General features: G+C 33.7%; 2 protein-coding genes across 4 annotated transcripts; both read left to right on the top strand.

Moving 5' to 3' along the window:
* Positions 1-3,796: 3,796 nt before the first annotated feature.
* On the top strand, positions 3,797-4,264 carry LOC108327320 (secreted RxLR effector protein 161-like). The gene has a single exon (XM_017561036.1). It carries the CDS (start codon positions 3,797-3,799, stop codon positions 4,262-4,264), a length of 468 nt encoding a protein of 155 aa, XP_017416525.1.
* Positions 4,265-12,053: 7,789 nt separating this feature from the next.
* On the top strand, positions 12,054-14,717 carry LOC108327042 (hydroxyisourate hydrolase). Of its 3 annotated transcripts, XM_017560718.2 has the most exons (7): positions 12,054-12,218; positions 12,312-12,381; positions 12,508-12,563; positions 12,732-12,807; positions 13,003-13,073; positions 13,182-13,489; positions 13,565-13,744. In XM_017560718.2, exons 1-5 carry the CDS (start codon positions 12,057-12,059, stop codon positions 13,062-13,064), a joined length of 426 nt encoding a protein of 141 aa, XP_017416207.1. In that variant the 5' UTR covers positions 12,054-12,056; the 3' UTR covers positions 13,065-13,073; positions 13,182-13,489; positions 13,565-13,744. The 3 variants fall into 3 exon arrangements, with proteins under 3 accessions (XP_017416207.1, XP_017416206.1, XP_052728899.1); XM_017560717.2 differs by having other exon boundaries at positions 13,003-13,489; XM_052872939.1 differs by lacking the exons at positions 12,054-12,218; positions 12,312-12,381; positions 12,508-12,563; positions 12,732-12,807 and having other exon boundaries at positions 13,068-13,489; positions 13,565-14,717.
* The last annotated feature ends 7,505 nt before the right edge of the window (positions 14,718-22,222 follow it).

Below are 22,222 nucleotides of genomic sequence, written 5' to 3'. Positions count from 1 at the left end.
ACCAGCAGCTAGATTCATGGGAATGTGGCTTCTATGTGATGTGTTGGATTAAAACCATCATTCGAGCTGTCATTACAGATGACTGGAATGAGGTAATGACGTATACCTTGAATACATTACAAATCAAATTCATCTTCAAACATATATGAAACCAATGAATCTTTCTTGAATTTTGCAGCGCTTCAAGAGTACATCACCTATACCAGAGGACACAATTAGACAGATAAGGCAGGAGTGGACCGCTTATCTTCTGCAAAGATGGAGTTAGGAATAGTTTTATTTGTTGTTGAACATTGCTTAGTTTTAGTTTAAGTTTTATCTTGATAGTTTTGGTAGTGGATTATATTTTACATTAAGTAGAACTTTGTTTATATGAAACACATATATATATTATTGCAAAATTGTTCTGGACAATTTTCTGCTTTTAAGGTGTGGTTTTATTGCAAAAATAAATTAATTTTTTTAAAAAAAAATGCCCAGTAGACGTCGGTTAGTGCACTATCGGACGTCTATAGACGTCTGTCAGTGCACACACCGACGTCCAACCCCACCCCTAGCACAAAACAATTCAGGCATGTGGTCGTCGGGTGCTACACCTCGGACGTCTGTATAGACGTCGGGGGCGGAGGCGACGGACGTCTGTGGGGACGTGTGACGGGGCACATTGGACGTCTATATGGACGTCCGAGGGTGTAGACCTGACGTCTGGATAGGCGTCGGGCCTGACACATCAGACGTCTAGACACACGTCCGATGTGGACCCCTCGACGTTTGAGTAACGTCACCCACAAAGACGTCGAGGGAAGGTCGGACGTCAAAAAGCCAAAAGAACGGACGTCTAAAGCCCTTTCTGCACTAGTGTTGACTTTGAGGGGTTTCTCAAAGGGTGTAGACAATAGAAGAGGGGATTCTTGCTGCTGGTCTTTTTGTTGTATGCCTATATTTTGATTAGAGGGTTAGAGAGGTGTTTTATATTTTTGACGTGGAGGTCTCTATAAAAGCCTTGTTGTAAAAACCTTGATCATTATAGTGCATTTGCTTCGTGTGGTGGAAGGACACTAGATGTAGGCTTGGTCGAACCAGTATAAAAACTCCGCGTTTGATCTTTCTATCCCTACTCTGTTACATTCAGTCGACTTTATTTTTCACGCATTCGATTATATTCCGCTACACTACAAAGCCTTTTTCCTTGCGTTTCAAGAAAGCTTTTAAATGCATCTACTTTGCGAAAAAGATTTAAAGAAAACATTGTTTTTGTGTTTCACCAATTCACTCCCCCCCCCCCCCCCCCCCCCCTCTTGGTGTTGAAAATTAAGCCATTCTATTTTAACAATTGGTATCAGAGCTGGTTTTCATAAAATATTTGAAAAACAAGTCGATTACTTTTTTCTTTAAATCGACTGATCCTCGAAAATGGCTTCTGTTTCTCAAACAAGAAGGATAAGTGAATCTGCATTTGAACTGATATCAGCTACTTACAATGCAAAATTAAACTCTGTTACTAACGGCTTCTATGAACATTTTGAAACAGGGATTTAATGAAAGAAAGAAGTTACTTGTGTCAACAAGTTCAGCTCTAGATCACAAAGATTAAATCTGCAGGCTGAAAGATTTTTGAGATTTCTCAATATGAAGAAAGATGATAAGATTCAAAGTGAAAACAAAGAAAATGTACAAGAAAGGATCTCATCATGATGGCAAAATCTAAGACAGCAGAACAATGCTTGAGACAAGGAACGAAAAGCTCCATGTGGTACCTGGACAGTTGATGCTCAAGACATATGACAGGAGATCCAACAAAGTTCATTAGTATATCTTACAAGACTTTTGGTTATGTCACATACGACGACAACAACAAACGAAAGATCATGGGTATAGGTAAAATCAAAACTCCTTCTTCTTATGAAATTAAAAAAGTACTTCTTGTTGAAGGGTTAAAGCACAATCTACTCAGGATCAGTCAGTTATGTGATAGAAGATTGAAGATTACATTTCAACCTAAATATTGTCAGATCAGCAATGGTTCAACTGATGAGATGTTACTTGTGGGAAAAGACATAATAATATCTACATAATCGACTTCAAAGATATGCCATTCAAGTTTGTCGTTTGTTTGATGACTAAGGAAGATGATGCCTGACTGTGGCACAAGAGACTAGCTCACATCAACATGGGTTAACTGAACAAGTTAGTATCAAAGGATCTTGTCATTGGTCTTCCCAACATTCACTACGCTTCTGAGAGATTATGTGATGCATGCCAAAAGAGAAAACAAACTAGGCAGTCCTTCAAGAACAAAAGGGAGATGTCAACTTCTAGACCTCTGCAACTTCTACACATGGACTTATTCGGTCCCTCAAGGGTAAAAAGTCTAGGTGGAAATTCTTATGGATTAGTAATCGTGGATGACTATTCTCGCTTCACTTAGACCTTCTTCATCCTTGCCAAGAATGACACATTCAAAGTGTTTAAGAAGTTTGCTGCTATTATTCAAAATGAGAAGGAACTCAGAATCAAATCGATTAGAAGTGACCACGACAAAGAATTTCAGAATGAAACATTTGATGAATATTGTGCAGAAATGGGAATATCTCGAAATTTCTCAGCACCTAGAGCACCTCAACAAAATGGTGTGGTTGAAAGAAAGAATAGGGCATTGGAAGAGTTAGTAAGAACAATGTTGAATGAAAGGAACACGCCAAAGTATTTCTGGGCAGATGTAGTAACTACAGCATGCTATGTGTTGAACAAAACTGTAATAAGATCTATGTTGAAAGTAACTCCATATGAGCTATTCAAAGGAAGAAAGCCAAATATCTCACATCTAAGGATCTTCGGATGCAAATGTTTTGTACTAAACAATGGAAAGGAAAACCTTGGTAAGTTTGACTCCAAGGCTGATGAAGCAATTTTTATAGGATATTCACTTACAAGCAAAGCTTATCGGTTATACAATAAGAGAACAATGCGTGTTGAAGAATCGGTTCACATTGCGTTTAACGAGTATGTTGAAACCGCTGTTAATCCTGAACAGACTAGAAAATTTATAGAAGCTGACAACTCTGCTGGAGAAGAGGAAGAAAATGAGGAAATTTCAAAAGAAGAGAACTCTGAAGACGTAATCGATTCACCCATAGCAGAATCGGTTAAGGAATGGAAAGTTCCTAAAAATGTCTCTACAGGAAACATAATTGGTGATATTACGAGAGGTGTGTCTACAAGAAGGCAACTGAATCAGTTCTGTATGAATGTTGCATACGTGTCTAAGATTGAGCCAAAAAGGGTTGAAGATGCTCTTGCAGATGATAATTAGATGATGGCCATGCAAGAGGAACTAAACCAGTTTAAGAGGAATAATGTATGGGAACTGGTACCAAGAACAGATAACCTGCAGGTCATAGGCACTAAATGGGTTTTCATAAATAAGATGGATGATTCAGGTGAAATCATAAAAAATAAAGCAAGATTAGTTGCAAAAGGCTACTGCCAAGAGGAAGGAATCGATTATGATGAAACATATGCACCTGTGGCTGGAATGGAGGCAATAAGAATTCTTCTTGCTATTGCATCAGTGATGACATTCAAGCTATATCAAATGGATGTCAAAAGTGCATTCCTAAATGGATATATTAAAGAGGAAGTTTATGTGGAACAACCACCAGGATTTGAGGATGAGTTTGAGATGTCCATGATGGGACAGCTTACTTACTTTCTTGGTCTTCAAGTCAAACAAGCTAAAAATGGCATTTTCATTCACTAATCCAAGTATTCCACTGATCTGTTGAAGAAATTCAAAATGTTGGATTACAAGGAAGCTACAACTCCCATTGCTACAAACTGCTACTTAGATCATGATGAAGCTGGTAAGAACGTTGATCAAAAGATGTACAGAGGTATGATCATGTCTTTGTTATATCTAACTGCCAGTAGACCTGACATCATGCACAGTGTATGTCTTTGTGCTAGATTTCAGTCTTCACCTAAAGAATCACACCTAACTGTTGTAAAAAGAATTTTGAAATACCTCAAAGGAACAAAAAGTCTTAGACTATGGTATCCAAACGGTACAAATATTTTTCTTGAAGGTTATAGTGATTCTGACTTTGGAGGTTGTAAGCTAGATAGAAAGAGCACTAGTGACATTTGTCATCTACTTGGATCTTCTTTAGTCTCTTGGCATTCAAAGAAACAAGCTTGTGTGGCATTATCCACCACAGAAGCTGAATATAAAGCAGCTGGTAGTTGTTGTGCTCAGTCTCTTTAGATCAAGAGCCAACTAGAAGATTACGGTATATCACTAGATCACATTCCCTTAAAATGTGATAACACAAGTGCAATAAATTTGACTAAAAATCCTGTTCTTCATTCGAAAACTAAGCATATTGAAATAAGGCATCACTTCATACGAGACCATATCCTCAAGGGTGAAATTAAGGTCGAATATGTAGATACCTTACATCAATGGGCTGATATTTTTACAAAACCGTTGAACAAAGAAAGATTTTATACTATTCGAAATGAACTAGGAATCTTAAATGACAGTAGTATAAAGTAGTGATTTATATCTGATTAAAGTCAACTGTGTTATGTGTGAAGTTGATTGCTTTACTATTTATCATTGCATTCATACATTTAGACACACAAATTATACCTATATTAATTATTGCATTATAATGATACTAAGATGCTTGATCTGGAAAGAATCTTGAAAGGTTTTGCAAGAACATTGCTTCTGGATGAACAACTAGAGATTAACTCAAATGGAAAGCAATGAAATCGATTGCAATTGTGGATCAATCGATTACTGTTTAACAGGGGTTATAAATTCCATGATTTGGAATTCGGTTATTCTGATTATTGATTACTTACTGTTGATTGTTTTATATCTGATATATCTTTGCATTATAATTGATTGAAATGTTTGAGAGATTATATTGAGATTGTGGAATGATATTGTATCATTGTTGCATTAATGTGTTTGCATCAGTTATGAACTGATACAATATTGTTATATGCTCATATATGCTCTGATATAATCTGTGCATACTGCATTGTGCATCTGGGTTTTGAATATAAAACATGCATAATGACAGGGGGAGCATTACATATTTTTTAAATATTTCACATGCCTATATTTAAGGGGGAGAATATATCTTTAACATGTGATTATCTGTGACAGGGGGAACATCTTTATTTGTTTGATTAACATGATTTACTGATGCATCTCTGAAATAATTGATTATCTAAATATCAATACCTATTTGCATACCTTTTTTGCTAATGCACAAAGGGAAAGAATGCTGGGAGAATGTTTTGATATTCCTTTTGAGCTCTGATATACTCTGATATGTTCTGATATGAATTGATATGTTTTTTGCTCTGAATAAAAAATGACAATCTTTCAACATTTACTCTAATACATTTTGATCATTTGCTCTGATACATTTTGATATAATATGATTTGATTTGTACAACATGATTGTTTATTAATCATTGTTGTGCATCATCAAAAAAGGGGGAGATTGTTGAGATTGTTGATAGGGGGAGATTGTTTAGTTGAACCTACAATCTCAAAGTTTCTAGTTTTTTATGATGACAACACATAATTAATAACACATGTGTTTATGTGTTACATGTTCATTCTTTCATGATTATGAATATATGAGAACATGTTTGTGTTGTGTTGATCATTGCAATTCACTATGTTATATGTGAGATTTAATCTGTGATTGCATGAAAATTGTTTTGGAAAAGAAAAACCACATGCACTTTTGTTGAACTTATTATATGTGGCAAAACAACAGTTTTAAGTCGACTTCATTATGAAGTAAGTCGATTAAAACTTGTGGCTTTGCACAAACCTTTTCAAAGTATGCTGTGAGAATTTTTGAAGAGAAAGTTTTTCAAAACTATGTTTTTAAAAAGTCGATTATGTGCGCAAGTGTGAAACTTACAAAAAGAGAGAAACGCTCCAAGAAACAAGTTTGAACGTGTGATTATCAATTTGTGACTGCCCCCACACATCAACACGAGGCTTTCCAATGTGCTTCCTCACTCGCACACTTTCCGGGAAAACTTCCCAGATGGTCACCCATCCCTAAATTACTCCAGGCTAAGCATGCTTAACCATGGAGTTCTTATGGGTTAGGCTACCGAAAAGCAAATGCATTTTGGTGATATGAGTAGCCAAATCAATCCCTTTAAGCTATTGATAGGTTGTCGTTGAAGCTATCAAATTAATACTACTTTTCAAGGAAACTTCAGTATTGCCAAGTAATATTCAAGAAGGTAGATAAGGCTAAAGTAACCCTGAGTCGTCTCCCAACGAACACGGAATTGCTTTTGAATATTTGACTCTTACGAATGCTATGCAATGCTTATGGATAAAAGTAATGTTTGGAGAATGTTTAAAGAACAAATAAGAAACTTAAAAACAATTACGATGAAATAGGCTAATTCCACTACTTTTCCAAGATAGATTCATCATCGGTTATTCACGGATAATTGTTCAATTGATTATTGTTTAAGTTTCAAATTAATTAAAGTACATTCTTAATTAATTCGAGGGCGATCATGCATTTAACCAAAGTAAATTCCCAATCAAATGAAAAACCTTTCTAGATTATTCACAATAAATTCAACCAAAGTACATTCTCAATCAAATTCTATTGTGTTTAATCATGTCTATTCTTAAATCTCCTAACCAAGTTAAAAGTTAATCAATCAAAGTAAATTCTCAATTAATTATAGTTGAAATTATTACTACCAACCAAAGTACATTCTCAATTGATAGTAAAAACCATTTAATCATATGAAAGTTCCTAAATTAAATCAAAGTAGATTCTTAATTAAACCTAGAAACCCTAGAACTCATATAATCAATATGCATGTAGATTCAAACACATTATGATGCAAAAATCTTTACTTTTAACAAGATAGAGAGATGAAAGACATAGAGAGATGAAAGACATAGAGAGAGAACAACTTAAATCAATAATCAAAATAAACAATTGCATTAACTGAACGTAACCTCAGAATCCATCATGGAATTACAGGAGAATAGCCCTAAATGCTTAGCTCTCCATGAATGGAGTTGAATACGAGATGAAAGAAAAGTGAGAGGAGTATGAGAGAATGAATGAATTAAGTGAAGTCCCCTTTTCTGCCTCCCTTGGGTCTCTTTATATAGGCTTGATTGGGCTTGGACTCTGAATAGTTTGTTGATAAGATATTTTCTGTTGATATATTATATCTTTCAAATATTCATTAGATTAAATCAGTTTTAAAGAATATTTGATAGATATTAACTCAATTATCTTATATCCTATATCTTCCAAATAACTAAAAGATTTAGATAATGATAAAATTATTTGGAAGATATTTTCTGTTGATATTCCCAAATTAAATTCAACAACTGAATTTTATCTTTTAGATTTTCTGACTTTCCAAAATTGCTCAAATACCCTGAAATGTCCTCTATTTGCACTTTAGCCCCTTCAGAATTCTCCAAAATTGCACCAAAACCCCTATTTGACCAACTTTTACCAGCTTTGACTGAGGAAGGGCGCGACCATTGAGAGCTTGCCACGTGGCAACCCTCTTTCTCACCCAATTAGGATTTCAAATAAAATCTTATTTTGGCCTTAATTTGCAATTTGACCAATAAAGTTTCAATTTCAGCTGCACAAATAAATATTAGAACATCCAAGAATAATTTATGCAACTAAAAATCACTTTTTAAGTCTCTTTTTATTCCTAAACCCAAAAATTCCAATCATCACAAATCCTCTTTCAATCAATCATTCAAGCACATGAATTTCATAAAAAATTTAATTTTAAAGCATAAATGTGGGCACAAATATGCACTCATCAACTATCCTTCAACTGTATAGTCTCATACCTATACAGTCTCTAGATCCCTCTCATTGCGGTGTATGTTCGATTCATCCATGTGTCCCTTCCATTGGAAGCCTACCAGAAGCCGCTCTTTGTTTGTGCCTCTTGCACTTCGTGCCTCTTGCACCGGCGATCACTCCCCGCCCTCGTCAGTGCCCGGGTGTCACACTTGTTGCTGGTCTTTTTGTTGTATGCCTATATATTGATTAGAGGGTTAGAGAAGTGTTTTATATTTTTGACGTGGAGGTCTCTATAAAAGCCTTGTTGTAAAAACCTTGATCATTATAGTGCATTTGCTTCCTGTGGTGGAAGGACACTGGATGTAGGCTTGGCCGAACCAGTATAAAAACTCAACGTTTAATCTTTTTATCCCTACTCTGTTACATTCAGTCGACTTTATTTTTCACGCATTCGACTATATTCCACTACACTACAAATTCTTTTTCCTTGTGTTTCAAGAAAGCTTTTAAAGGCATCTACTTTGCAAAAAAGATTTAAAGAAAACATTGTTTTTGTGTTTCACCAATTCACCCCTCCTCTTGGTGTTGAAAATTAAGCCATTCGATTTTAACATAACTTTTGATGTTTCTTTTAGCACATACATATTCCATGTTACTTGTTCTGTCGTTTTTTGCTAATGCCCAAAGAGGGATAGTAACTGGAAAACATGTTTCTTATTGGTCATCATCGAAGAAAGGGAAGATTGTTGATAGGGGGAGCTAAATCTACCTTATATATCTTGGTTTTTTATGATGAACAAAAGAATGGTTTTATAGTTTCTTACACAACAAATAGCATGATAATTGTTATATATGTATCTTGTTTTTTTGTGCTTGTTATGAGAATTCATTTGTACTAAATTGAATCATGCTTTAAATAGATTGAATATATCATTTATGGGTGAAATAATTGATTTAACAAATAATATAATCTGTTAACTTTCACCGGATATCATTGTATGCTTAACAAGAGCAAACTGCTTTTTAATAATCGATTGCATAAGTTGTATAATCGATTAAAACAGAAATTTATGCCATTATATGTTTCATTTGTGATATATCTGTTTAAAATGAAAATTGGATTGAAAATTTGCTTAAGTATAGGATTAATCATTACATAAGTTGTATAATCGGTTAAATCAATTTACTTTGTTCAAATTCATTTCATTTGATAGCCTGAATTGTCATAATGATCAAATGAATTTATAACTAGCTAGTATGATTAAATAATCGATTACATGCTTAGGATAATCTGTTAAAACCGAAACAAACTTGTTAAAGCAGAAGGAAAAGCTTAACATATTACATATATACCTTAATTGATTATAATGTGTTAGGATTCAGAAAATCCTATATATATGCTTCTTGAGCTCTATTTCAAAACGTACAATTGTTATCACTTTCATATACTAAATGTTTTATTAAATTTTGATTACATGAGCATTCAAGAAGGGATCTTGAAGAATCAAGGTTCAAATTGGGTGATGTACATATCAATATTCTTTCAAGAAAGTGGGTTGGATTGTTCTGATTTGATCTACACCAAGAGAAGTGTGACTAAAAGATCAGAATCATCATTGACAATATGTATTTGTCTACCTATGCGTGTTGGCGAGGTGTTGATAGCTATGAGTGTTCTCAAGGGTTGTAAGAGAGTGAGGGTTGTTGAAGGAGGACTGGATGTAGACTTGGGATTAGCCAAACCAGTATAGATTGTTTGTGTTGATCTTTCTTTTTACTCTTTCTCTTTTAATGTTTATTCATCACTTATTGTTTATTGATTTTAAAAAAACCAAAGATTTCACAAAAATTTAAAAAAAAAAACAATTTTTAAGGCTTACAATTCACCCCATAAGTAAACAACCCAAAAAGATTAAAATATCACTATGGATTCCACTCATAAGAAACAATAAAACCAGCCAATGAGAATTTGAACCATTACCCCACCTCATGCACCACAAATACCAACCCCAACCACTAGACTACAAATCCCTCATTGACAATCATACACAAACATACGAATATAAATACAACAAACCACACCCTATATAAAAAAAACATATTTAATAAAACAAAGAATTAATTTATTTAACTGATAAAAATTATAACACAAACCCAAAAAAAATATATCATAATTAATTTTTGTTATTATATATTTTATTTTCTTTGGGTTTTACATTGCACAAGATTGAATGTCTACATATTCGCCCTTGCATTTAGGTGAACTTAAGTAGGAGCAATGCTCAGTTCTTGTAGGACTCTAGCTTGGAAGTCTTTAAATGGTATGTAGACAAATAGGTCTATGAAGAAGTAGGGGTAAAAGAAGAACAAATCCAACTTTGAATTTGCCTTGCTGTGACAAACCTGATTGTTCCCCGACATACGTGGAGATGTACAACATCATCCTCTACGTCGTCTTTTAAAATATAGGTTCGATCGGCAAGGTCCACTAAATCGTAGCCTCACCTGAAGCGACTAGCATATTCGCTCACCTCGTGTGCAGCCCAACGATAATCGTGGACTTCTTAAAGGTTTTGTTTGTCCCCTTTATCAGCTGTGTCTACGTAGATTTCTCCAACTATGTGGTCACTCGTTTCCTTTACAGCCTTCTCTTTTTTTTCCCTAGTCCCTTATCAAACCTTGGTAGTTTGAATAAGTGTCATAACGTTATCTACAAAAGCCAAACTTTGCTTGGATGACCCGAGCGATGATGTCGACACAAAGGTGACATCAGTAGATGCCTTGCCCTCCCCTACCAGAAGATCCTTTCGAAGATATCTCTATGCCAGAAAGTATTACCTTGAATGAAAAGAATATGAAGCTAAAAGGTGCAAAAGTAAGTGCTTGAGTGAAAGTGGTGAAAATGACCATCATGTCCCTATTTATAGAAAATTTTTAAGACACGTGGCGCTTTCACAATTGTCAGATCAGGAAGCATCCAAAGGCAAAGGGTGAGCGACATTTCGCATCTATTGTCAGTTCTAGAAGTGCAGTTGACGAGGTGACTCGACCTGTCATATTTTCAAAAATGAGCTAAGTGAATGTAATGGTTCGCGAAGCGACTCAACATTTTGTCACCAATGACCATATTTTCGCTTATAATCTTAATCGAAGCTCAAAGCTTGGGAATATTGTGTATTGTATGTACCGTCGATCAAACTCCTTGACTGATCGTCCAAGCCTGGAGAAGACTGGCCGACTACGATTAAAATCAACCAATCATATGATTAATCTAAATAGGTCAGTAATCATGTTTAACATAATTGAAACGTGATTATTAGACAATCCTAATCAAAAGTCCTTAGAAAAAACTATAAATACAGGTCGAATGAATGGTTGTTGGGACCTTTTTTAGGCATTTTTTCTAACATTAATTATTTAACCAATCAAACTTGAATTGACTTAAGCATCAAATTATTTTTAACACGTATATCTAATCGCTTAGAAAATAAATAATCCGAATAGAAAGAGAACAATTAAAAGTGAGTAACAAAAAAATTGTTTTATATAGATGTTCCACCTTACACTACAGTAAGTGAATCCCATAATAATCTTATAATAACATCATTATAAATATATAAATATAAATATAAATATATAAATATAAATATAAATATATATATATATATATATAATGTATGATTGGAAATAAGTTGGATTGAATAACATCTTTTAGACTATTTTAAATATTTGACTTATTAAGTACAAATAAAATAAGTTTATTTGTCTATAAGTTAAAATCAACTTATATACATGTTAAATATAAATCAAAATAAGTGATATAATTTTAGTTTATAAAAGCTTAGTTTTTATCTTTTTTTCTTATTTTAAAATATAATAATTTCATTATAATTTTTTAGATCACTTCATATGAACTTTCATTTTTAAAAAGATGTTTCAACATTTTGCCACAATAATAATGGCTTCGCCGTAATAAAATATCAATGTTGCACCTGAAATTATAGTGACAATAATTGAAGTGGTTTGTTAAATTTTTTGTCTTGAAAATGAAATAAACTGTATTGTTTTACATTTTCTTTTCTGCAAGATAAGGTATAACCTACACGTGTCAACTTCGTTTTCACCGTGGGCACAGATGATCTTCCAAGAAAACTCGAAGGAATCAGATTAAATAAATAAATAATCAAAACACGAAAACAGATGACGCCATTAACAAGAAAAGTAGAGAGTATGAGGTTGGTGTTGAAAGTTTTCGCAGTTGTAGAATTAGTGCTTCTGATAGTTCACCCTGGTGCCCAAGCCTTTAGCAGAGACCAGTTCCCTCGTGACTTCGTGTTTGGTGCATCAACCTCGGCTTACCAGGTTCTTCTTTCTCCCTCCTCTCTGTTTTTCACACTCTTCTCTATCATAGTTTTGTGATTCTTTGCTGAATTTGTGAATGGCGTGATGTGAAAGGTTGAAGGTGCAGCAAATGAAGATGGCAGGAAGCCAAGCATATGGGACACCTTCTCTCATGCTGGAAATGGTACTACCCTCTACTCACTACTCTCATATCTACACTATGCTTCATTTCTTTTCACATATTAAATCTATTTTTATACTTTATTGCTATTATCTTTTTCATGAAATTTAATGCAAAGATTTTTTTCAGCGAATTTGTATGCTGGTGATGGAGATGTTGCATGTGATCATTATCACAAATATAAGGTTAGTGACCCTGGAGTGTAAGGATCTATATAAAAAGAACCAAAGGAAATTGTTGTATATACACAGAAGATGCAGATCTTCTATGATCCACTTGCTTTAAATTCTTGTTCAATTAAAAGGATTTCATAGTTTGTTTTGAGCTACTATCCTACTTTGACTTTCCTGCAGGAAGATGTTAAGCTCATGGCCAACATGGGCTTAGAAGCCTACAGATTTTCCATATCATGGTCAAGGCTTATTCCAGGTGATCATCAATCTGTTGTCAGCGTACTCTTAAACTAATGTCTAAATTAAAATGTGAAAAACTAAGTTGTACTAGATACACACACTTGGTTTAATTTGGGGGCAATGAGTCTCTCTGACTCCAATTGAATATGGTTGCCTGGATCAAACATTATTATTTCCATGTTCTGACCATGTTGTTTCCATGTATTATCAGATGGAAGAGGACAAGTGAATCCCAAGGGACTACATTTTACAACAAACTTATTGATGAATTGATCAGCAATGGTTCTTGTGAAGACTAGATATTTTCCTCTTAAATTTGTTTAACTCGTAAGAGGTTCTTCCAGGTTTTCTAGTAAATATGTTTTTGCTCTATGATTTCTCTTAATGTAGGAATAGAAGCACATGCTACATTATACCATTGGGACCTACCAAGCACTTGAGGATGAATATGGAGGATGGGTTAGTCGAAGAGTTGTGTATGTGTTAGGAAGAAAAATAATGCTGAAATGTCTACTAGTGCTAATGCTGAAATGGATGGTCACATGGAAGATATAATGCACAAGGAGACAAATCTAGAGTTAGTTACTAGAAGGGGACAACTAGCAATCAATCATGAAACCAGGGAACCAAGAAGGAGCAGCAGAAGGAGAATATCAAATAGGAGGTTACGGGACTTTGTCTAGGAGGAAAAATATGTGGTACAATTCTCCTTCTTTAGATTCTCTCTTCTCTCTCCAGTAACAATTTCTCTAATCCTTACTATTTCTCCTCAGGTACTTTGGCCCTGGAATAAACCAGTGACTATGGTTGTCATCTCTGCTACGGGGATCGTTTAGAATTGATAATGGAACGTTTGGAATGATTCCAATAGTAGAATTAAATTCTATTAAGTCCATTTATTATTGTATTGACTTTCTTCATTAGAAATATACAATCAGTGCAGTTTCATTGCAGAGTGTTTGTTGAAATTTATTTACTGCATAACATTTGGTGCTTTCATTGACCATGGCCGACGGTACCAGGATGAAGACGATGGAAGTGGACATTAAAAAACTCTATCAGCTGCTATAAGGCAATGCAAGCTCATTGTGCTGAAATAGCCAGCATCAATGAGGCTACTCAATGTCGAATGAATGATATTCAACAATCTTTAACTCTGCTTTTGCAGAATCAAAATGTTACTCACGCTTCTTCATCCGATCGGGACCACACCCATGTTGGGAACTCCTCTAATGAAGTCCACACTGCAAATCCTCAACCATTTCCAACACGACGAATGAATTTCGATCTTCCACGCTTTGATAGTTCTGATGCGCTTGGATGGATATTTAATTTTGATCAATATTTCTCGTTTTATCAAGTCTCAGACGAGCAACAAATTGTCATTGCGAGAATGCACATGTCAGGCCCAGCTATTCCATGGTTCCAAATGCAACAGTGCACAATGCCTTTCCGCTCATGGAACAAGATGAAACGTGCCATCGAGATCGAGTTTGGACCCACCTTATTTGAATCACCACGTGAGTCTCTTTTCAAACTCCAACAGCAAGGTACTGTTTCCAAGTACTACACAGAATTCATTACCTTAGCCAATCGCACCAACATTGAACCAACAGAGGCCTTGTGTGACTGTTTCATTAGTGGGTTACGCATGGAAATTAGAAGAGAAGTAAAGGCTCAATGCCCAACTTCATTGATGCGTGTTGTTAGTTTAGCCAAACTTTATGAAGATAAATTATCTTCTTCGTTCAAAACCACTCAAGGACCCAACCCATACCGTCCAACAAACCTAGTTTGAGGCTTCTCGCGAGGAAGGTGAATATGGTTAATACATCACACTGAGTCTTGGTTGTGCGATTATAACAATGCTATTTGAGTTTCTGAGTTTGCTTTGTTTGCAGGTTGCTATGAGAAGCGATTTGGAGATTGTCCCTCTGATATTAGGGTTCACAAATTGGGGGTGAATGAAGACTTCATGATGGTTTTGCAAAGGAGAAGACGCCATGGTGTGCGAAGACTTCCTATGAAGACGAAGCTTGCAATGGTGCTGCGATTTGCGTGGATGAGTTTCTTTTCTGGAGCACGATTTAGGGTTACTACATTGGGTTCTGTCGCGGTTGGCGGTGACCACTTGGGCGAGAGGTTGGTGGTAGCGGCTTGTGCGGGGACAGAGTTTTTAGCGAAAGGTGGTGGTTGTGGAAGAGGAGGAAGAACCCTACCGTTGGGGAGCCTAAAGAAGAACACATGGCATGAAACATGGCACGTCATTAGCCATATCACGCAAAAATTAACGTTGTTGGTTTTCGATCACTAAATATTACAGTTTAAAAAGGAAAAGGATAAAAGTGAAGCATGGTTTGAAAGAGAAACTATACCTAAAAATATTTGATTTTTGAGGGACTAAAATAATATTTAATCCTTATAAAAATTAATTATTAAAAAAATAACAAACAAAAAATCATTAGAAAAAGAAGATTAAAAACAACCCATTATTAAAAAGTTTTGCGTTGAAACAAGAATATATGTTTTTATTTTTTATCAATTGAGAGGAGTTACACAGTATTATAATCAATAATATAATATCTTTGACATATAATTAAAATGATTTATATATTATTTAGCATTATAATAGAAATTATCAACTAATTTATTTTCAAAAAAAATTATGTAAAAAAAACTAATGATTTATACACCTTTCAATTTTTCTATACATTTCAAACATCTAATAAAATACTAATATTTTAATTTTTCTACTTAATTCATCACAGTTTATTTTGATTTTTAAAATGAAAATGCTCTTCAATAAAAATATGCATACATTTTTCTTACTTTAGATATAGAAGTTATTGTCTTCGTCCTCTGGACGACCTTTGGGTTAAAAAAGAAGCATTATAACTCCATAGGAAAACCAATCAAGACCAACAAATTTGAAGTGAAAAAGAATATTAAGCAAGAAAGAAAGTGTACTATACCCGGGTAGCCGATCGTTCGAGGGGAGTGTCATCCGCACCAACCAGTAATCTAGTGATCGCGAGCCAAGTAAGATGGATGTCATTAATGGCCAGTTAATATATTTAATGACCATATCAAAGACAAATATATGGTATTTATGGGTGATTGGCAGATTATATTGCAGAAATATATTGTATTAATGAATAATTAATATAATTAATGGGTTGGACAATTATGAGACCAATAAATACAATATTAATGTTTAGGTAAGATCATCTTATTCCAAATTACTATCAGAATACATAATGGGCAGTTTTTTCTTACTTGAGTGTAAGAGTATTTTCTGCAAGACCACCCCTGGCCCGGAGGAAAACTTAAACACTAGACGAACGGATTGGCATAGTGAAGGTCATATCTGCAGGAAAAAGAGGCTAGGATTGAAGACGGACAACCTCGAACCCCAATTAAACTGAAACAGAAAGAAAGAGGAAAATCGAGAAAGAAATGAGAAAGAACCAAAGGTGAGGTTGGTCATGGTGATGTTTTCGTTATTGTTGGGCATTGAGAAGAAGGTTGAAGAGAAAAAGAGGAAAACATGAAGAGAACTAAAACTCTAGAAAGAAGAGAATGAAGAAAAACATAAAAGAGAGAAAGAGATGGGTCAGCGTCGCACGCAGAGGAACAGAGAAAAGAGAGAAAAATACAAACTTCTTTGTCACGTCAGTACAAAGTTAATTCTGTTTTTGCAAAATTAATAGAATGAATTTAATTGGTACAAATTATAAAAAGTGAGGACGAAATTATAACTTTTTAAACGGAAACGAAATTGAAACTTAGTAGTGAATTTAAAGAGATTAAATAAACAATTAAACTTAAAATATATAATTTATTATATTTCTTCAAGACTAAAAAATTTCTCCCCTCAGCCTTTTTCACGTGCTAAAAAAAATTACTCTTCCCTCTCTCGACAAAGCCAAGCACAGAATAACTAATTTCTCTCACTCACCTAAAGTCATGAAAAAGTCAAAACTAAAAAAACTAGAAAGAAAAGAATAAATAAATCCTCTGCCCATACCTTTCGTTACCCATGAAAAAAAAAGAAAGGAAATATAACTTAAAAGTTAACTTAATTCTCTACCAAACCTGCACCAAAACAAAATATTCCAGGCTTTCTCTTAAAGCATGTAAAAGAGATTAATGAAAGCATTGAATGCAATAAGAAAAACACACTTCTTGACATTCACGTGGATCACTTGACAAATTTAAAGAACGTCCCCCCTCACAGATTGAAAAATTAAAATTAATGAAAGCATTGGATGCAATAAAAAATAGAAAATAAAAAGAACTCGAGCCTTTTTTTTTTTTATCTTAGAGGAAGTCAAACTTGAGATCTTTCACCACCCCTCTCCAAACTCCATCTAACATCGAAAAAATATAGTATTATATTATATAAAAGAATTATCACAATTCTAAAATTAACAAAAACATGAAGGAAAAGTATAAAGTTATTTACAATTATCTCAAAATAACTATAAAGATAAACTTTATATACAATACTAGCTTAAGAGCCAAAACTATCTATAAGAACTAAACCCAACAACCTAAGTATCTGCAACATTTCCTTCTAAAACATGCTCCAAAGATCTCATCTCCCACTGTTCACACCCACCAGATGATCATAGCGAAGAGAGGAAACAAAGGAAAACATACAACACAAACATAGAGAGAAGGGTAAGCTAGAATACAAACAAATAAAGATATATTAATACATATTAAACATTCATCTAAGATACACTACATTAACCCAAACTACATTTTATGTATGATCGCCCTTTGACTTGACCATCCGGATTAGTATGAATATTAAGTTATGGCAATTCATGCACTTTTTGTGGTGAAACAACTGACCCACACCAAGTTACCACACACAAGGTTCGTCCGTTATCACTCGCCTTAGGTCAAGGTAAAGCCCCTAGACTAGGATCTTCTGCTATTCTCACGACATACCTCACCCTTCTCTACTTGAGAATAAGTGACATTAGAATGTCAGGATGAACTCCAAGACTAAGCCTCCCATATTCATACTTACAACACTTGAAACCACCACTAAGAAATTCCTCCTTTGAATTCTCTTCCATACCACTCGAAACCATAATTAAACCCATATACTTTCACTTTGTAACACAACACATAACATTGATAATCATATAATCTCATAAATACTTATACATCATTTACAATGAATCAAACATAACTCAAAGTTATCAGGAAACAAGTATAGGAAGAACCAAACAGATTCTGGACTAGTCGCTCAGCGACTAAGCTCGCTAGGCGACCACAGAGTCCTCTCGCTCAACGACCCCACTCGTTGGGCGAATACAAAGACAGTGGTCCAGACCCCCTAACCTCTTGCTCAACGACCCATCTCGCTCAGCGACCCAACTCGTTGTGCGAACACAGAGATAGTGGTTTAGACCCCCAACCTCTCGCTTAGCGATCAAGCTCGCTATGCGAATACAGAGATAGTGGTCCAGACCCCCTAACCTATTGCTCAGCGACCCAGTTCGTTGTGCGAATACAGAGATAGTGGTCTAGACTCCCTAACCTTTCGCTCAGCAGCCCAACTCGTTCAACGAGTCTACATAATTCTACAGCATCAAAACTGCATAATTAACACCCTTACCCAAACTTGACTTATTCTACAAATCTTTCCCAACTTCTAACACTAGATTGTATTCTAGAATCAAATGTAACTAATTAAACACATTTAACCCAACCTAAACACATTTTAAACTCAAAGACCACAAGCTTTTACACTAAATTTCATCGAAACCTCACTTTAGAGACTCAACCTGAATTCCACCAGTTATGGAACAATTTCAAACAACTTAGGGACCCTAACAACTCTCAAATCACTTACTAACACTCCCCAAACTTACCATTTGAGCACAGAACTCATAATTCACGTTTTCACTAGTCAGCACCCCAAAAACTAGTATTAAATCAAGCTAAACGTTGCCTAACCACCACCATATATCAGATTCCTTCCATTTTAAATGCTTGAACAACTCACAAAACATCTCATAACAGACCACAACTGCATCAAACCAAGTTACCATCCCTATCTCACAACTTCACTACCTAAAGCCTCATCTTTTCCTTCAAAACACTACCAAAACTTCTAAGTTTTATTACTCAATAAACCTTACAACACCTATTCCAAACAGAATTGTAACACCTTAACATTCAATTTCAAGTCAAATAATCAACTCGTACACTTTTCAACAGCATTTTATCACCACATACACAAAAACACTCAATTAACTTGGTTACAACTAGCACATCAAAGAATTCTCACCCAAAAAATTTAATACTCATATAGAACACCAAATTTACACCATAAACATCATTTAAAGAAAACTCTAGCTTCTCTTACCTCTAAACCAATTGTCCCAACTTCTCAAAACACTCCACCGATTGCTTGCAACACAAGAGATTTCTAAACGAACCTACAAAACACCAATTTTGAAACGAAACACCAATTCTGAAACGAATAGAGTCTTTAAAACTCTAAATCAACCAAGAACCAAGAAAGAAGATAAATTGATACATGCAAAACAATTTCTCTTTGCATGATCAAGGATCAAGAAAATACCAAGAAAAGGAATGAAAACTTACTTGCTCTAAACAACAAATTGATCAGTTAGATAGGTAGTATTTGTCATAAGGATTGCCTAGACACCTCCTGATCGTCAAATAAATGATTCAGGAATTATAACTCTTAGAGATAAGGTATAAAACTCTAAAAAAATGATTTCTAGAAAGATGATACGTTTCAAAATAATGAAACTCGTTTATAACAAAATTATTTTTAAATAAACTATTTAATATTAAAATAACCGAGTCTCATTATGTTTAGACTATCATCACTTCTAAAATACCATTTTCTGGAATTTTACATATATTGACCACTATATCAAGTTCTTGCAAAAAACTATACTTAAATCTTTTTTAAACATTTTCAAAAATTAAAATAAAAATTAATATCAATTTATTTTTATTCCCTCCCTTAACACTTCCTTCACACAAATACGCAGGTAATAAAATAAAATAAAAATTATTTTATACGAATTTTACATAAAACCTTTTATTTTGTTAATAAAATAATAATAATAATATTTTCTTATTTATTGACATTTTTACTTATATTTAAACAACATATGAATATAATAATAAATTAATATATTTACGTTTATTGTATTTTTTTTGCTTTTCATATTAAAATTTTAAAAATATAAATTTATATATTTTATATTACACTTTTTAATTTAGTGATAATATAAATTTTTAATAATTTTAGTATGGATTTGTTAATTTACATAAGGAGTTTTTTTAGTTGGTATATTTTAGCAAAGTGTACCAAGTTTTAGGTTACGAAAAAGTCTTTATTAAAAATAACTAACTTTAAATTCAAGGGTATTTTAATAATTTTAAAATTTAATTTAAAATAAAAAAAAATAAAAGATAGTAAGTTATTATCTTTTACTATATATTTTTTTAAAAGGTAGTTGTTTTTTAAAATAAAAAATAAAAAATAAAATAAAAGGTAGTTATTTTTTAAAATAAAAAATAAAATAAAAGGTAGTTGTTTTTTAAAATAAAAAATAAAATAAAAAGTAATAACTACTCATACACATGGATCAATGAGAATGATAAATAACTACCTTTTACTTTTTTTATTTTAAATTAAATTTTAAAATTGTTAAAATACCCTTAGATTTAAAGTTGGTTTTTTTTTTAATAGAGACTTTTTTCTAACCTAAAACTTGGTACACTTTGCTAAAATGTACCAACTAAACAAACCCCTTAGTTAAATTAGCAAATCCCTTTCAGTATATATCAATTAAATTATTCAGATTTTCTATAAAAAATTTAATTTTTAATTTTTCAATTTTAATTTAAGTTTTAGTAAATATAATATTTTAAAAGAAGATAACAAAAATAATCTCACTTATTAAAATATGGATCGTGATATTCTAACAACAAAATTTTAACACATTTTTAACAACGCCAAGTGTCATTGTTGCATTGGTCCAATTCTTTTTCTTTTATTTCTGAAATTGTGACATCGAAATTAATGAGAGCTTCAGAAAATTTGGGATTCTAAATATACCCCTTGTCTTATTTCATTAGAAATCATTGTTCTCTTTCTTCCTTCTCATTCACCATCTTCGTTCTAGCTCTCCCTTTTGCTTTTCGGTCTCCCTCTTCCTTGTGGTTGTCGCTTTTCCTTGTCGTTCTCCTTCTACATTTTCGTTACATTTCTTCGTTTTGGTCAATGTCGTCCTCTTTGTTGAGTGTATTGTGCAAAATGGCAAGTTCCGGTAACCATGGTCCTTCGACGAGCAAGGTAAATGCATTCTTCCTTCATTTTGTACATTGCGTTTTTGGTTTGGATTTTGGGTTTTCCCTGTTAAATTTTTTGTTGTTTTTGTTTTAGGGCTTTTATGTTTTGGTTATTTTGTTTGTTGTTGAGGGTTAGTCACTCCTTTTTAACAAAGTATATTTCTACTTTGAACGAGCATTTGACAGAGAAGCACCGATCACTAATTGCGGAGATGATGGACAGAGTGTTTTATGTGAAGAACCGTCCATGAACACTAGATTTTTTTTCCCCGGGAGGCATGTCCACCAATCCACCTCCAATGAAGACTTATGTGAGGATGGGGTCACGAAGGCGTTACAAGAGCATAGTGCTTAGGACTCCTTACACTCAATTTCTTAGAATAAAATATGAGTGATATTTGTATAGATTTCTTAAGAGAAAGTAATACAAAATTGTACATAGATGAACAAATGTTTGTAATTTGGAATATATTTTGTTCAATGTAAAGAGAAAGTAATACAAAATTGTACATATTATTAATGTTAATTGAATTTCCTTTGTTATTGTCATTGTGAAATGAGGTTTTGTTTGAATTGTTACTGAATAAAGTGACCACTTTGATTAGTATTGATGTATTTGATGGAGGAATGAAACAATGCTTGTGACATGATGAAGTTAGGTGAAGTCCTAGAACTTCTGCACCAAAAACACAATTGTAATCGATTTCAACTCATTGGTAAACAATTACACAAACAAAATCTAGGATTTGTACAGAAACTTGTACTGGAGGAGTCAGCTGTGGTAACCTAGGTGACCATAGTAAAAAATTTTAATTTTTTGACAAATCCAATGGTTTTCACTTGATTTTAGTGTTTAAGTGTGAGTAAAATCTGGAAAGTCATGTTTGGGCACCCCATGATTGAGGAAAGAAACAATGTTTATGAGATGAACAACTTAGATGAAGTCTTGAAACTTCTGCACCAAAAAATACACTTGTAATCGTTTACAAATGCTTGGTAAACGATTACACGAACAAAATCCAGGATTTGTACAGAAACTTGTACTGGAGGAGTCAGTTGTGGTAACCAAGGTG

The sequence above is a fragment of the Vigna angularis genome, chromosome 2 (assembly GCF_016808095.1).
Source record: "Vigna angularis cultivar LongXiaoDou No.4 chromosome 2, ASM1680809v1, whole genome shotgun sequence".
Taxonomy (NCBI): domain Eukaryota; kingdom Viridiplantae; phylum Streptophyta; class Magnoliopsida; order Fabales; family Fabaceae; genus Vigna; species Vigna angularis.
Note: the sequence above shows the minus strand (reverse complement) of the source record. Positions and strands in the feature narration are given on the sequence as shown.